This window comes from Pollicipes pollicipes, unplaced genomic scaffold, assembly GCF_011947565.3.
Source record: "Pollicipes pollicipes isolate AB1234 unplaced genomic scaffold, Ppol_2.1 Scaffold_2555;HRSCAF=2994_pilon_pilon_pilon, whole genome shotgun sequence".
Taxonomy (NCBI): domain Eukaryota; kingdom Metazoa; phylum Arthropoda; class Thecostraca; order Pollicipedomorpha; family Pollicipedidae; genus Pollicipes; species Pollicipes pollicipes.
Genome location: NW_023596136.1, coordinates 27112318 through 27128204, shown reverse-complemented (window position 1 = coordinate 27128204; position 15887 = coordinate 27112318). Strand labels below are relative to the sequence as shown.

General features: G+C 60.3%; 1 protein-coding gene across 2 annotated transcripts in view; it reads left to right on the top strand.

Annotated features, from left to right (window-relative positions):
- Window positions 1-15887, top strand: part of LOC119103614 (FERM and PDZ domain-containing protein 4) — a 108330-nt gene that overhangs the window by 61305 nt on the left and 31138 nt on the right. Inside the window, exons 1-3 of one of the 2 annotated variants that reach the window (XM_037227219.1) lie at window positions 55-973; window positions 3179-3295; window positions 8716-8856. In XM_037227219.1, coding sequence (XP_037083114.1) covers window positions 891-973; window positions 3179-3295; window positions 8716-8856 — 341 coding nt within the window. In that variant the 5' untranslated portion in view covers window positions 55-890. Of the gene's footprint in view, window positions 1-54; window positions 974-3178; window positions 3296-8715; window positions 8857-15887 lie in introns of those variants that run through there. The other variant, XM_037227212.1, reaches the window with a different exon arrangement.

Here is a 15887-nt window from a genome sequence, read left to right as displayed (position 1 = left end):
GGGCGGGGACGCGGCCCGGCTCCGGCGAGCGCCGCCGCTGGGACACGAGGACCCTGGGGGCGCGGCGCGCTGACGCCGGCGGCTCCGGGACGGTGTTGAGGTGGTGCGCGCTTGTGTGTGAGACCCGGGAGACCGGCGCCGGCAGTGGTGCGACGGGCGCGGCGTGGCAAGAGCTCGCTGCCAGCAGCGGAACAGGCGTCAGGGAAGAGGCCTCTCGAGAGCCAAGTTTGGAGGCCGGCGACAGGACCGCAGCACCAGGAGCCCATGTAGCGAGGCCGGGTAGGCGGGTGCACAAGTGGGGCGCTGCCCGCCCGTGGCCAGTGCCCTCCCGCCGCCCCTGGGAAGATAGCCCCACGCACTGGAGCGGGCTCTCTGCGCGAACCGAACAATTCCGCCGAAGTCGCCGGCGGCCCCGGCGCGGGGCGGGACGCGATAAGAGGCTCATCGAAGCGTCGTTTTGCCGCCGCCGACGGGCGCTTTGTGTCGCCTTTCTGACGTCGCCATTCTGCCGGCCTGAAAGGCGGCCGAAGTTGCCAATAGAACTTATCCACGGCGACGCTGACGCCACCCGAGACAGATCCGAAACGACCATCTCCTCCCACTTCCTCCCCGCTTTATTAGCATTCGTCGTGGGAAATTAGTTTTTCCCGAAGAAAGGACGGCAGCGGTGGCGCTTTTTGAAAGGCTTGAAACTTGGCCAAGTGGGTAATTAATTGTCGTTGTGCCGCCGCGTCGGCGGGTGCGGTGGCGCGGCCGGGCTGTCGGTGACGCCACCTGCCGCCGTGTGAACCACCGGAGCTCTCCGCGGCCGTGCGGAATCTGGGCCGCTTCCGGGAGGGGTGCCACCCGCCCCCCGCTCCGCCGTCGGCCGCGACGGTCTGCGCGACGCGATGGAGCAGCAGGCCAAGAAGCTAATCAGGCAGAACGTGCAGGCCTGCTGGAATCTGACGTGGCTGGCCAAGAGGAAAAACAGGTTGGTGGTGGGGTGGGCACAGGGACGGACGGCAGGGTGGAGGTAGGACCGGTGACACGATGTACCGGTGTTGGCCAGTTTGCACTGGAATCGCATTGAGCTCTTAGGAAATGTTTTAAGCTTACCATGACTGGAGCCAAAGTGTGAAGAAAGGCTTTGCGGGGAATCGAGCTTCCATATGCATGGACTGAGACCATGCTCTGCAATACTGGGGTGCTCAGGACACGCCCGGCGATGCTTGTCCAGAGCCCGGCGGCGCTCGTCCAAAGCCCGGTGGTGCTCGTCCAGAGCCCGGCGGTGCTCGTCCAGAGCCCTTCGGCGCTCGTCCAGAGCCCGGCCGCCTCGTCAGCGGGGGCTCACCCTCAGCAACATCGGCTCATCGGCCGTTCGCTCGCGGCCGCATGGCCGGCAAATCAACCGTAAAGCCCATCTCGGTCAGCTGTGGCCCGGCTGTGCGGGGCGTCCGCATCGATCCCGGCCGCGCTGCGTCCCAACGGCTCGCCGCACCTGAGCCTCTGTCCGCCGGCAGGCGTCCGTCCGCCTGCCGGCAGGCGTCCGTCCGCCTGCCGGCAGGCGTCAGCCCGCCTGTCGGCACACTCGGCTGTCGCCTGGCGGTCGGCGCCTGTCAGCAGCGGCATCACAGTGCGCCGCTGTCATGTCGCCGAGAACGCCTCTGCGCCTGCCGCTGTCGGTTCGGCGGCAGCGCGCAGAGGCGCGCGCGGGCGCCGGACGCCGCCGCCGCCCGGTGCGCCTCTGTGCTCCCCTCGGCCGCCGCTGGGGCCGCCTCGCTCTGCCATCACGCACCGGATCAGGCGTTGGCGCCCGGCTTGTCACAAGCGGCACTCACAGGGTGGCGCGGGCCGTGGGCCGGCAGGCAGCCCGGTGGTGCGATCACCGAGCCGGCTAGGCGACGGCCTGCGCGGTCGCCGCGAAGCACGCCTGCAGGCGTCTTCCGCAGTCGATGATATTGTGTGCCTCGCCGGCGGGCCGGAGTAGGGCTTTCGGTGCCGCCCCACCCGCAGGCGGCCGGTCTTCGGCCGAGGCGTCGCGATTCACGTCGCCCGCTCACTTCAAGACTGCCGGGTCACGTGTGCGGCCTGAGGGGCCCCGTGGTATGCTTCCGCACAGCTCCCATGCCACGTGATCTCAGCCCCAACTCCCTTCCGCATTACCCAGGAATTCCCCAGCCGCCCCTGGGTGGAGCGGCTGGGAAACACTTCTGGCAGCGCTGCTGTGGCAGTGTGGGCCACATCGCGGCCGTAATGGCCAGGGTGCCTCGGCATCGGGTCGCCGCCGAGCCCTCCACGTCATGCGCAGCCGCCAGAGCGGCCCGGCACCCATTACCGGCCTGTCGGCCGTCAACGAGGCATGCTCCGCGACGTCTCGCGCACGCCCGGAGATATGCTCGCCGCGCTCCGTTGACCTCGAACCCCCGGGTCGCCCACTGCCGGAGGTGGCGGTGCGACGGGCGATGGGTGACTGTGTGAGCTGCCAATGGGCGACCGCGTGTCGTTTTTGCGCTTCGATACGTGTAGAGTTTGGATTCCACTGGTTTTTCGCTTAAGGTTTTATTTTCCGAACGTCCACTTTGCTTGCTTCAGCTTTTCTGGCTTTCCGAAAGCTCCGACTCAGCTATTGGAGGCCATTGGACTTCGGAGGTCATGCTGTCAGGCTGCATTCAAACTCTACACAAATTCTGCCGGCCGATGTCTCGCAGCCTATGGCCTCCCGTCAGAGCGCGCCGTCTCCGTCTCACCCGAAGTTGTGCTCATTCCTCCGCCAAAGTCTAGTAGTTCCCGAACACGATCGCAACGTGTGCCTCGTTTCCTCGCCGCCGCCGTGTCCGGACGCCATCTCACCGCGGCATCCGCCCCTCCCGCACAGTTCATTAAGCCGATCGCGCGCCTCGCCGGCTGCCCTTCTGTCGTAGAGCGCCCCGGTCTGGTTCTGTCCGCGCGCGCTGCAGACCCGCCGTCGCCGGCTGCCCCGGGGGCGAGAGGCCGCCGCACCAGCACGGCCGGTGGGATACGAACCCCGGCAGCCGGTGCTCGCCTCGCTGAAGTTTGCTTCAGTCGGCTTCGAAAGGCGTCGTATCGTGCATTTAACTTGTGTTCCTCCCCTGCTTCACAATGTTCGAACATGCAAAAAACACCGCACCTGCGCCTTGTGTTGTCGTGAGAATTAAAGCGTCGCCGTCCGCCGCAGCCACATGAAGAGGAGCTCGTCGTGGCTTCCGCCGCTGGAGAACTGGCGCAGTGACGGTGGCCTGCCGTACGGCTGGGAGACGGCCGTCGACCAGGACGGCAAGAGCTACTACATCAAGTGAGTTCGCCGCGCTGTGCCGCCGTGAGACCCAACACGGTGCGGGTATAAGTGCGGGTATAAGCGCTTATTCCGCGGCTCGTAGGAATTATACGCTGCATTCGTCTGTGCAAGCTGCTCCTCCTCTCTTGCTGTCCATCATTATATGTCTCTTTCATTTTCTCTCTCTCTCTCACCCTCTCTCCCTCTCTCTCTCTCCCTTTCTCTCCTGCGCTTTTTTCTCTTCCATCTTTCTCTCGATCGCTATCCGTCTCTCTCTCTCACTCAGGGATAGTGAGAGGGAGATCTCTATCTATATATCTATCTATCTATATTTTTCTTCCTCTTCCCCTCGCGCTGTTGCTCTCCCCGTGTTTCTCCTGATTGCTCTCTCTCTCTCTCTCTCTCTCTCTCTCTCTCTCTCTCTCTCTCTCTCTCTCTCTCTCTCTCTCTCTCTCTCTCTCTCTCTCTCTCTCTCTCTCTCTTCTCTCTCTCTCTCTCTCTCTCTCTCTCCTCTCTCTCTCTCTCTCTCTTATCTCTCTCTCTCTCTCTCTCTCTCTCTCTCTCTCTCTCTCTCTCTCTCTCTCTCTCTCTCTCTCTCTCTCTCTCTCTCTCTCTCTCTCTCTCTCTCTCTCTCTCTCTCTCTCTCTCTATCTCTCTTCTCTCTCTCTCTCTCTCCTCTCTCTCTCTCTCTCTCTCTCCCCCCTACTTTATTCTTCGCGCCCTCTCCCTTTTCCTTCTCTGCTTTCTACTCCTTCTGCCCTCCGCGCAGCAACAGCAAAAAAGACAATATATCGGTTGAAAACAAGCGTCTGTCTGCAGCTGCGCCTCTTGGCCTGCGAGAACGCACAATCAGTGCCCACTGAAGCCCTCGCAAGCTTAGCGAAGAGGACGCTGACGAGGCAAATCTGCCACTTACGTGGGCACGGGATATTGTGGCTCCACTTAGCTTCGCCGCGAGCGGGGGGCGTGTCATGATGTATGCATGAAACGTGAAGCCGAACTTAGTTTGGAGAGTACCGTTTCCTTTAAATGTGTTTAAAACGAGTCATGCAATGCATCCGTCACGGAGATGGGTTTGGTGGTTGGGTTGTTCCGGCGCTTCTAGGCCTATAAAAGGAAGGGATTATGCAATGGTACCATGCAGACCCTTAAGCGTCAACACTGGCTCACAGTTTCCCGATGTCAGCCAGAGGCCAGCAGGCCAGTTGGATTTTGGCTCCAAGCTCAGTCACAAAGCACATTGCGCTTAAACACCCGACCTCTCGTATTGTGCGCTCTTGCTCTCACTCGCTTTCATCATAAAAGCTTGAGGCCCTCACAACAGGTCCCTCCGCCATTGCGGTGGGCTCAGCCTCGGGCGAGCGGACCGTCGCAGCTGCTCAGCCTGTGTAGTGCTTCGAGCACGGCGGCCGACTCAGCTTCAGCGTTCAAAGCGGGGCGATAAAATTAGACAAAGTGCCTAATTTGCCTGTTCAAATTGAACCGTAAATTGAGGGAGGCGGCTCCGGTGGACGTGTCTAACCGCGCCGTCGTCCGCGGGCCGTGTCACGGACAGGCCGGCCGGCGGGTCTGGGTCGCTGGGGCGCGCCCGCCCCTCCCCCGAGTCCCTGGCGCCGACGGTCGGACAGCTCCGACAGCGGGCCGACGAGAGTTTGACACGTGAGCGGCCGACCGGCCGTCCGCGTCGCCCGGGTCCGGCTCGCCGGCCGGGCTGGAGCCGCCCGGAAGCGGGCCCGCCTGTCGGCGCGCGGCGGGTCGCGGCGGTGTTTTACACGGCGGAGCTGAGACGACCTGTCGCCACCCTCCGCCCTGAGACTCGGCTCCTTCGGCGCCCGCGGCTCGGAATAGCGCCGTCCGCCGCGCCGATCGGCGGACCGGCCCCGGCAGCTGTTCGCAGCTGTGCGACCGAAATACGCGACGGACTCGCCGCGTCAGCGACGATGCCGACGCGGCGGGCCGCGGGAAGAGCGCGCTGCCGCTGGGTCTTTCCTGGAGAGGAGCGGCGCGGCCGCGACCTGAAGTGAGCACGGGAACTGACGTAGGCGGTCGTCTATTTGGACGGGCGGAGGTGCGCCGCGCCACGAGATCCACGCCGTCGTTCGCAGAACGGATGGAGCTCCAGACGTGTTCGCGCGGTCTGGAAATGTTGATCGCCAGAAATTGTTCAGTCCCATTACTGCTCGTTCACTTTTGAGTGAGCTGGGCTTTGTGGATTTATCCCAATAAAAGCCATTGGAGCGAGTCGCTGTTATCCGTGCCGCCAGCTGGAACTCAATCCAACTTCTCGACAGTTACTGATTAGCTTATTTGTGAATTTCGAGTGGACCCGAGCGCTATTGTCTTTTCGCTTCTCTGCAGCTGTGTGGCTCCCTTGATTGTATGGATTCGCGCTCCTCAACCCCGCCCATATTAATCTCACGTGCTCCCTATTCTCTCTGGCGGAGCCGTCATCGTTCCTCCGTTGCTCTACCCGCTCCCTGGCCATTTCTCTCGCTCTGCCTCGCCCCTCGGCTCCCCATATGCCCATTTTAATCCCGACCGACGACACGGCCGCTCCGGGTCGCCAGCCGCCGACTCCAATTTACGATAACGTCGCCGGTGAGCTACGGGAACACAAAATTAAACACGGCCACCAGCGCCGGCCACCGCCCACTGGAAGGTCACACCGCGCCGCCGCCGCCGCCGCCGCGGGCCGCTGCCGCCTGCGTGCGCAGGCTGTGCCGCCGAGCTCGACGCCGTGCCCCCTCCCCCCGGCCCCGCCCGTTCTCGCCTCCGACCGCGTGGCCGGGTGGTCCTTTCGTGGTGCCTGACTGATGTTTGTGTATGCCCGGGCAGTGTGTGGGCTGGTGTGTGCACTGGTGCGGGCGGGCTGCCGGCGGGCCGGTCCTGGCAATGCTCGGTGCTCTGACAAGGCCCATGCGTTTCGCGACTGGGACCGGGTGTCGGGTGCGGTGCGCCGCCACCGCCGCGAGCGTCTCCTTAGCATATAGAGTGAGTCACCGTTGACCGATCAGTACTATCGTTTGGACACCACGTCGCACGTACAGGTCGTCCTCCAACGGTCGTACACAGCGCTCGCTCGCCGCCTGTAATGCATAGCCGCCCGCCTTGTGATTCGCGTGTAGCGTGCACCCGGCGCCGCCGAACCCGTGACGGGCGTCAATACGACGGCCGCCGCGCCGGGCCGCGTGTGACGGCTTTACGTGGCTGAGCGGCGTGCTCAGCCGAGCGCGACCGGCGGCGGATATGGCAGCGCGGCGAGTGGCGCGGCGGCGGATATGGCAGCTCGTTGGCGCCGGTCGGGACGGCCGTCGCGCGGCCCGTGTCGTGTAATGCGGCGGTGGCCTGATGGATGGTGCGCTGGCCGGCCGGTGGCCGCGGTCCGGGCGGGCGGCCGGCCTGATGGATCGGAGCCGACCGATCCACCGCCGCCGCCGCCGCCGCCGCCGCCGCCGCTGGCGTAGCCGGCTGGACACAGACCGTTCATGCACAACGCCGCTGGAGCACCCGAACGGAAACGGACACAGACACACAAACACGCAGACACAGACGACCGTAGGACGCCCGCAGGACGCCCGCACACAACTGCGGCTACAGCACACACACACACACACACACACACACACACACACACACACCACACACACACACACACACACACACACTCACACACACGGCCAACGATGCGGGGCATCGAGGCCGGACAGTCCCGAGAGTCGGCCAGGCTGGAGGCATGTGGCGGCCACACGCCGTCTGTTTGCACAGACACACACACACACACACAACGCGATACTCCATTGTCACGCGTCGGCCTGCGTTGTTGGAGCGCCTCTCCCCGGCGTGAGCACACAAACACGGGAAGTAATGGAAGTGCACGCGTCCAAGAAACCCGCGGCTGGCTTGTAGCGAGGAACTGTGCCAGGAGCGCGGTGTGTAGAGTGCTCACGAACATGCAAATTAAGCCCGGCAGACACGCTTTCGAATATGCGGCAACGAATATGCGACGAATAAATGGCATGCCGATTGATCAGGCGAGTTGCAAAAGAAACGAATCTTCTGCTGTGCATAGCGTATATGGGAAGCATTGCAAGCGCTGCAAGAACACATGAACTGTACAGCAAGTGTACAGGTGCCGAGCACAGAACAGTGCGGTCCAAGAAACGACGCTGCTCAAGAGAACCTGCCCGCCATGCAGCCGAACTTGGATCGGCCGAACAAGATCCATCATTCCTCTGTCACCTCTGTCATGAACAACCCTTTGGGGCCGGCAAAAGCTCACGCAGGTCGCTCGGCCGACAGGCAGTGCTTAATGGCCGAGTAAATGGCCGTTATCGCTGGTGGCTGTTCGGTAAAATGGGCCGTAATCACCATTGTCACATCCCATTCAAGGCGGGCAGCCTTTGTCGTGCCGGGGGCGGCGGCCGGCGCCGGTGCACGCCTGTGTGGCGGCGTGGCGCGGCGCGTACAGCCTTGGCTGGTGACTGGCGACCCGAAACGGATGACCCGTAGTCGGTGGTGCAGACCCATGACCCGTGACTGACGACCCCTTGACACGTGACTGGTGACATGGGATCGGTGAGCAGTGACCTGGGGTCAATGGCCGGTGACGTGAAGCAGAGGGCTGACGTGTCACACGTGATGATGGTTGACCCCTAACGGATGACCGGTGGCCCTTCATCGGTGACAGTTGACCTGTGACCCGTTATCAATGCCAGATGACCTTAGGTCGATGCATGGTGCTGAGTGACGACTGATAGTTTGTGACCGGTGCTGGTTGAAGACACCGATGCATGTCTGAACGCCACCGCATGCTGATAATATCTAGCCGATGACCAATTCAACGGAACATTGCGTTCTGGTGAAGAATCCGCTCGCCAATGGGTTCTTTTAAATGGTCGTGCTCATTGGCTGGCGAGCAATGGCTGACGAGTGGCTGAGGACTGATTTCATGCGTGGCTCACCGCAGGCGACCACCACCGATGAGCGCCCGGTCCCTCGCCTCAGCCGGTCCAGTAATCGGGCTGCAAACACAGCTAGCGTGTGCCGTGGACCAGAATTGCGTGACATTTTGCGATCGGTTAAACGTAATCGCTGGCTCATCAGCGATGAGATTTCGAGCCTTGGCTCATGACGTCGAGTTATGGCTGCCCGGCGCTTGACCTGCCCTTTTGGTGTCTGCATGTCGCTGCTGACACATCGGTGGTTTTATGCTGATCGGACCCCTTGACAACTCAGCGGTGACCCGAGACCCATTCAAGACCAAGGGCTAGCCTCGAACCCATCAGTAGCTTAGTGATGTTCACTGAACACGACAACCCGGCTTTGACTGATAGCGCGTCAGCGACCCAGCGGAGGCCTCGAAAACCATCGGCAGCCTTGCTTTGACCGCTGGGGCAAGGGTGCCGCAATGCTGACCCGAGTCACGTGACGCGTTGCAGTCACCTGAACCGGACGACAACGTACGAGGACCCGCGTCAGGAGGAAGAGCCGCCGCCGGAGCCTCGTCAGGTCACACTGCACCGGCACCCAGAGCTGGGCTTCGGCTTCGTCGCCGGCAGCGAGAAGCCCGTCATCGTCAGGTCAGTGACCCCGGGAGACGGACACGGACAGGTCATCGAGTGGAGAGGCGTCGTGCTCCGCTCGGCGCGGATTGCGCGTCGGCCGCCGCGTGCGAGGACCCGGCTCTGCCACGCGAGAAATGATCGACGTAAACAGGATACGCTCGGTAGCCTGTGGCGTGCGGCACTGAGTCAACACCGCCGAGCGGTAATGATTTACCGAGTCATGCTTATGTCAAAGCGCCGCGCCCCGTCGGTGCCGGGAGGAGTCCCATCTGGCACCATCCCAGACGCTCTTCTGCTGAGCACCTGCGCTGAGTACCCCGGATCCGGGGCTCTCATGTTGTCAGGGGTGGGCGATGAATCACGCATCGACCGACAAACGACCACGCTGCGGTCTCAACCTGCCGCGGCAGCGGTGCCGCCCGGGAGGTGCGGGGGCCCGCCGCTGCTCGGCGCCGCCGAGATCCAAGAGTTATTACCGGACGTCTGGGGCGCGTGATTCACACGCCGCGTCAACCGGAGTGTGCCCCGGCACGGAAGACGCGGGGCAGGCGCCCAAAATCGGTCCGGGAGCCTGCCGGCTCGTCATCTTAACGCGCCTGTTTGTTGATGCTGTCGGCGCGTTGCCATGCAGATGTATTCATGGCAGGCGGCGCTTGAGTCATGGCAACGCATCGCCCGGCGCCGAGCGTGGCCCTCTGCGATCCGCTGCGATCCGCTGCGACCCGCTGCGGCTGCTTCGCTCCTCAGCAGCCGAGCGAGGCCCTCTGCGATCCGCTGCGATCCGCTGCGATCCGCTGCGGGTGCTTCGCCTCTCAGCAGCCGGGCGTGGTGCACTGCGATCCGCTGCGATCCGCTGCGGGTGCTTCGCTTCTCAGCAGCCGTGCGTAGCCCACTGCGATCCGCAGCTGCTTCGCCTCTCAGCAGCGGCGCGGCGAGTCGAGGGTCGCCGTCACCTGTCCTTGTCCAGGGTCAAGGTCGGCGGCTCGTCTGTCGCGGCCGGTGCTGTCGTCGCCAGCTGACCGTCAGTGTTCAGCTGAGCTGAGTAACTCAAGAGCGACGTCGTTGGCAGACTCGGCCGACAGCGAGAGCTAGAGTTAGGGGTCGTTCTGGTGACAAGGAGCTGCAGGCGATGTCGGGCAGCCGTCGCCGCCGGCCCGGGGCAGCCTGGTCGGGCCAGGGACATTGCGACCGACCCAGCACCGTCGACCGGCAGGTCGGGTCAGGCAGGACCGCTGGTGAGATCACGTGGCATGGCTGGCGGACGCGATGGGCTGTTTCGGTTGGCTTGGACACAACACTGAGTCACGTTTATGCGCCTCTGGTTTACATATTTTTTCGGATAAAAAGTCAGATTTGCTATTTTGAGCGGCTGGGTCTGCTAAAGGGCCAACCCCAGGACGGTGCCTAAGCTTTCGGTTCCCTGCGTTGATCGCTCCCTGAGTCGCGTTGGCTGTTCATCGTCATCGTCTCGGGTCCGCTGCCCTCGCTGGCCGCTCCTCCGGCCAGCTTCCGGCGGACCGCTGGGAGTGGGCGAAGAAGGGGAGGGGGAGTGAGAGGGGGAGGGGGAGGGGGAGGGGGAGGGGGAGGGGGAGGGGGAGGGGGAGGGGGAGGGGGAGGGGGGAGGGGGAGGGGGAGGGGAGGGGCAGGAGGAGGAGGAGGAGGAGGAGGAGGAGGAGGAGGAGGGGAGGGGGAGGGGGAGGGGGAGGGGGAGGGGGAGGGGGAGGAGGAGGAGGAGGGGAGGAGAGGGGAGGGGAGGGGAGGGGAGGGAGGGAAGGAAGGAGAGGGAGAGGGAGAGGGAGATGGAGAGGAGAGGGAGAGGGAGAGGGAGAGGGAGAGGGAGAGGGAGAGGGAGAGGAAAGGAGAGGAAGGGGGAGACCGCACAGGTTCCTGCTGGCCGTCCTGCCGCAGCCGCCGCTATACAACTCCCAGGGGGCGCCGGCGGCCCCCCGGCCGCACAGCCGAGCCGCGTCGCGTGATTATTTGATCGGAGCCATAACACCGCTCGCTGCGTGCTGGGCGCGGCTGCTCCGCGGGAGCCGCGGGAGTCGACTCCGGCTCCGGCTCCGACCCAGGAGCCGGATCGTGTAGCTCTGCGTGCCACAGCCAGGGCCACACCGAGTCAGCGTGGCGTTGCGTGTCGCGCTGACCCAGTTGGGCTGTGAGACGGGTGCAACTGAGGGCGCGCTCGCTTCCGGGCGGACGGCGGGAAGGTCAGACCAGTTGCCAGGGGTCAAAGGCGGGTCGCGTTCGAGGGAAGGTCAGTGCCCACCGGTTCCGGTTGTCATGCGGTCTGCATTCGCCGACTGGGAGAGTGGTGTCACAGTCAGGACGCTTCTGGCGCCGGGTCTGAAATCTCGCCGCGGACTCCGCGTGGACTGCCGGGAGTTGACCTGCCAGAGGGCAGGGCCGGAGTGTGGGCGACCACAGGCAGAGCCCGGCCAGCGGGGACTGCCGGGGGTGGATCTGCCAGAGAGTAGGGCCGGAGTGCGGGCGACCACAGGCAGAGCCCGGCCAGCTGGGACTGCCGGGGTTGATCTGCCAGAGAGCAGGGCCGGAGTGCGGGCGGACCACAGGCAGAGCCCGGCCAGCTGGGACACACTCGCGCTCGTGGCTTTGTGAAGGCACACCGCAAACGGCGAGGCCCCGCAGCCGGGCACGAGTGGCTCCGCAACCATGGAATACGGAAGAAGAATGCGGAATGGGCGCTCCTCGGTGCTCATCGGGGGCCTCGTCCCAGTTTATGGGAATAGTTCACCGCAAGCCTTTCGCCCGCCGACCGCCGGTCCTGACCGCACGAGAGGCGAGCACCGGACTCTCTCCAGCGCTCAGCCCGGGCTGCCCGATCACGGCTGCTCGTGCTCCCAGGCCACGTGTCAGTGATGGCTGCCGCCAGCTTCAGACCCGATTCATGCTGCATTGGCCAATGTGAACTGATTGGAACGGGCATGTGATCAAGGTGTGACCGGATTTTCAGTCGAGGGCGTGTGCCGCGGAGTATTCTGATCGCGGAGAGCGCTGTGGTCTGGAGCACAATGTCTGTCGGTGTTCAATAAAGTGGGCATTTATCGCGAGTGGCAGGGCAGGGAACTGAGCTGTCGTTTGCAGAGCGTTCTTTTCAGTGTGGGACAGAGCGTTGTGCTTCGCTTCCCCTATTCTGGTTCGAATGATCTCGCACACGTCAGGCCGTGAAGGAAACTAATTTTCCGAGAATTAATGAGAATGCCCCCAGGGCGGGCAGGCGCAAATGGTTTTCGTCTTAAATGACGGCATTATTCTGGGGTAATTAATTTGTCTCTGCGCGAGCGTTAAGCCTATTATTTTATCAGGCTCACCATGGAAGGTGGTCGCACCCAGAAATGCTCTGGATTTAGTGATGTGCTGGTGGTGTTGGTCGGGACTCGGACGTCAATGAAGACAAATTACGGCGTGTTGCAGTCTTCGACGAGATCTATGGGGCGGAAACCCATCCGCCACTTGGCCGCGGCCGATTTATCTGCTTTTATCAAGCGGGAGCTGTTGGACGTGGTCCAATAGTTGACGCATGGGGAGTCGTCATCATGAATATCAAACGACCGTTTAAAATAGTTTCGCGGCGCTCAGAGTTTTAGCGGCCAAGCGGCCCGATATAGCGTCCGTCGGCCGGCGAACCGTCACAGGGCAGGGGTGAGCCGAGGGGGGGGGGGCGACGGAGGCGCCGCTGGGGCTTGTCAACACGTGCACAGCCCGGAAACGCCGCGCTCCCGTCGCTTCTCTTAGCAAACACTGGCTCTGCTGAAAGGCGACGAGTGTGTTTGGCAGCGCATATGCCGTACTTGAAGAGATTGGACCCACCGAAAGATTGTGTTTATGAGTAGAAAGCTGTAATATACTCTCCTAGTTAACGTGACACCATTACTTTTTCTGGATGCTTGTCTGTGTGCGAAATTCGGCGAGGTTGAAGGTAAGGATTAAGCCTCACACTGAAAGGAGGTGTTCCACATTTGTATGGGGGTTTTAACTGAAACATCCACCTTCAAGATCATTTGGTGTAGTTAACAGCCCTGTCCTGCTCGGGACCCAACCATTCTAGTTTTTGAGCTACACGCTCGCGAAGATGTGCGAGCTATTTCGGGGAGACGCGTGGTGAGTCGACTATTTCGAGGTTACCTAGACATCCATGGCACCATAAGAGCGTCATTCAACTCTTGTCATTCCGTTGCCATGCGGTGATCAAGACCAATAAAGATGTAATTGTCGTGTTGTTCATATATGGCGTTCGTGAGCACCATTTTCCGATATGACAGCCGTCAATTGGCTTTCAATCAGTGTTATGCAAGGTACAATGACATAATCGAGCTATTGTCTAGAGCAGCCTTTTCCGCTTAAAAAGGTGCCAATAGTTATAAATGAGCTTATTTCATCATATATAATGTTTGCTTCAATATCTTCAAATGTGAAACATTCCCTTTAAGAAACCTAACACCTAATAGTGACGCTTTAATAAAAAGTGGGTTGCGCATAATGATGCTTTTATCACGACAGTGTTCGGTTTATAGTGTCGCAGTTACACTTACAGTTGTGGTAAACGCACTTTAAGTATGGAATGATATGAATTGCACAGCTCAGGTTACATGCATATCCACAGGCGCGGAAACTATCGCGTTATGGGGGTTTTGGGGGCTCGAGTCCTCCCCCACCCCCACTCAACATTTGGGAAAATTTATCCCTAGGCGTATGGTCATGCATGGAAAGAAAGACCACGAACTGCTTCTGAACCCCCAATATTAGACAACTCATTTCGCTTCTCTATGATACATACATGAATTATAGCATGTATACACCTAGGTTCGCATAGTTACCTGCCATATACACGGTCACAACAAGCTGATCTAAGCGCCTATGCAGTTTTATAGGCTCATTTTGAATTTACCTAAACAACTAATTTTTTATTTTTGATAATCATCTTAAAGAATCATGCCATCGCACATCGATATAGCACTACTCGTCACGCGTCGCCGAGCCGCACAGAAGTGGGCAACAGCCGGCCGCCAGATCATGTGCTTGTGGATTGCGGTTCTGGGACGAGTGGATCGATTTCTGTGGCCCTCTCTCTCCTCGATACCTGGGTGGGGCCGTATGATGTACGTCTGCGCACGCGTTGTGTATTGGAAAATGTTGGGCTCCTTGCATTGGTTGCATTTGTATATATAATTTGTACGCCTTTCTGCATGATTGCAGTTTCCATGACATCATGCACCCTTAGTAGCAGCTTGCCGAATGCCACCACACAGCCGACTAACAAAACGGCGCGGTATGGTAATCTCTGCAATCTGCTGGCTATCTTCTCCCTAATCGCACCTTTGAAGTATGTTGCAGAGGCAGAACGACTGAACACACAAGCATGTCACGCTAACAGCTCCATGTCTTTTCTCTTTTCAGTTATGTAAATCTGGTGTAATTTTAGCCCGTACATGCAAACATTGTGCAAGACTCCCATGCACATCATTTTGAAAGCATCAAAATATTGCGAGGCAGGCGGCGTTATTTGAGATTAATAACATCAAACGGAAATGCGGTGTCTCATAAACTATTCATGAAAGTAAGAAGTACCTCACACAGCGTCATTGTTCTGCCCCTTTCGTCGAAAGAAAACATTCCTGATGTCAAAGCTAAAATTTTATGACTCAAGGAAATTGTTTTGTTGTCAAGGCTGGCCACGTTGGTTGGACCGATAATTTTAACTGACACTGATTGCATCAGGCAGTTCCCAGCGCGACGTCGAGATGTTGCCACCGGCGTAGCAACAGTTTCACTGGCCTTCACAGCTGTCTGCCTAACGTCACTTTTGCGTCCTGACTGGTGAGCTCTGAGCAACACAGTCTCCGCTGATGGCGGCCAGAGGACTCCTCCCCCTTTCTACGTTAGGGAATTCCCCTCTCTTCCAAAGAACGACCGATTTCCTCGCCTCCCGGGCCCCGAGCTGGTGCGTCATCACATTCCAGCCGCTGCGGCATTTCCTCCCCTAAACCGTCTCCACCCCCCCCCCCCCCCTTACCCTTGAGGCGCCCACCACCCAGCGCGTGGCTGGGCGGCGACTGCCCCCGGGCGTGGCTGCCCCCGGCCACCAGCTACCCTCCTCCCAGCTGACGACCTTGTTTGTTGCGGGCTGCCGGGCGACGACAAAGGCTGCATCTTGCGCGGATGATTTGTTGACTATCAGTGCGGTCGTAACGCTTCAGTCCAATATGCCGTCGCCGCCGTTGGAGCAACAGTGCCGACGCGGCTTGATTACACGGCGTCTTCTTTGAGCCGGTCCAATTTAGCGTACGGGAATATGTGTTGTCGAGGTTGCGGCGGTGGGCGCAAGCGCGCCTAAACTGCGCCGCTTATGGTGGCGCAGAGCGAATTTCCGGAAAGGGCCGCCGCCGACTAAGGCGATGACAGAAAATGCGTTCAACAAACAGCTGAAACTCGAGGCAGTCTGCCACCGAACGACGAAGCGAAAAACAAGAGCGGGAATTTAAAAGTTCTGGATGCTGCTGTTTGGGTCTGTTTAGTATGGTGATCCATTTACAGTACTGGGTTGTCTGCCCTGCGTCTGGCTGTCGCTGATAGGAGCGCGAACAATGTTGGAGCATTCCTTAGGGCATGCTGGAAATGTGTTGAACTTACTGGAGTCAGAGAATCGCCCAAAGCAAGAACGGATGCGGCCAAACACCTGACTCTGAGCTCGAGTCCGACTCCTGGTGTCTTGAGCCCGAAACCGAGTCCTGAGTCTGCCTACTGCTCAATACTTGTCTGAGGTCGGGTTCGAAGACCCGGAGTGCGCGGTTGCCGGCTAAGATGTAGGGTCTTTAGTAAAGGCCTGCGTCCAAATTGCATTGCTTTTGACCTGAGTCGAATCTCGATTGATGTGCATTTCAGTCCAAGTCTTGAGTGCGAGTCAGTGCTGTTAATGATGCTACTTCGATTCTTAGTCACACTCATGTAGGCTTGAGTGTTTGTTCCAGTCTACCTGTGTTTTCTTGTTCAAGTTTGCTATTGCAGTCGGATTCTACCGTAGATTC